General features: G+C 37.6%; 1 protein-coding gene across 1 annotated transcript in view; it reads right to left on the bottom strand.

The window, feature by feature from the left end:
• The window catches only part of LOC106870004 (sorting nexin-12), a gene marked incomplete at its 3' end in the record, with an annotated part of 47,123 nt that extends 46,611 nt beyond the window's left edge, over nucleotides 1–512 (bottom strand). Inside the window, exon 1 of the mRNA XM_014915961.1 lies at nucleotides 302–512. Coding sequence (XP_014771447.1) covers nucleotides 302–454 — 153 coding nt within the window. The remainder of the gene's footprint in view (nucleotides 1–301) is intronic.
• Between the last annotated feature and the right edge of the window lie 384 nt (nucleotides 513–896).

The raw sequence follows: 896 nt of genomic DNA, 5'->3' as shown, positions 1-896 counted from the left end.
CCCCCCATGTAACTGATTCTTTTATATGTATGGCTCTGCTTACGTTGATTGTGAAAGGATGACAATAAAAGTGAAAAACTTGGGGCGGGATTTGAACGCAGAAAGAATCCAGGGAAGCAAAACGTAGATAAACTAAATGTATAATATTTTGTTTCTGTTGTCTATGGTTTGTGCCAATTACAACATTATTGCCATTATTCAACATTATGTTTATTTATATCATCCGTAATTCTTAATCATTCAAAGAGTAATTAAAATCGCAAAGTGGTGTCGTTTCGGAGTTAATTAAATTAATACTCACCCTCATTCGGACTTCGTAATCGGTGTATCGCTTTTTGCCTAGTCCATGTGTTTGTGGATTGCAAACGTCTATTTCTAGGAAATTGGCCGGAGGTGAATAGGCATCTTCTAAAGTTTGTTTTTTCGGTTGAATGCGAGCAGTTGCCGTATTCATCCTGACTCTTTCTGCCCCGACCGCTTGCCTTCTGACGTAATCACTTTCTGACAACTCAAGGCCCGTAACTCATCACTTCTTTCTACGTCTTGTGTCAGGTCGAATCAATGACGCCATGCTCCCACCTCTCTATATATACACATTAGAGCCCCAACTGTCTTATGATTTCTTTCTTCGTGATAGTCTGAATGATAACAATTTTTTAAAATAAATTTTGTAGAAATTCACTTTCGTATGCGTAGATTATGATTATGTTGATAAGATGAAAAATAAAGTTATTTTTTAGGAGTCCCAGATCATTCGCTCCTCTCTTCCGACTTTGTTTCCTCATAACTTTCTTTAATGTAAGAGTCCCAGATCATTCTCTCCACTTTTTAGGAGTCCCAGATCATTCTCTCCACTTTTTAGGAGTCCCAGATCATTCTCTCCTCTTTTTAGGAGT

Source organism: Octopus bimaculoides, chromosome 10, assembly GCF_001194135.2.
Source record: "Octopus bimaculoides isolate UCB-OBI-ISO-001 chromosome 10, ASM119413v2, whole genome shotgun sequence".
In the NCBI taxonomy this organism is placed as follows: domain Eukaryota; kingdom Metazoa; phylum Mollusca; class Cephalopoda; order Octopoda; family Octopodidae; genus Octopus; species Octopus bimaculoides.
Note: the sequence above shows the minus strand (reverse complement) of the source record. Positions and strands in the feature narration are given on the sequence as shown.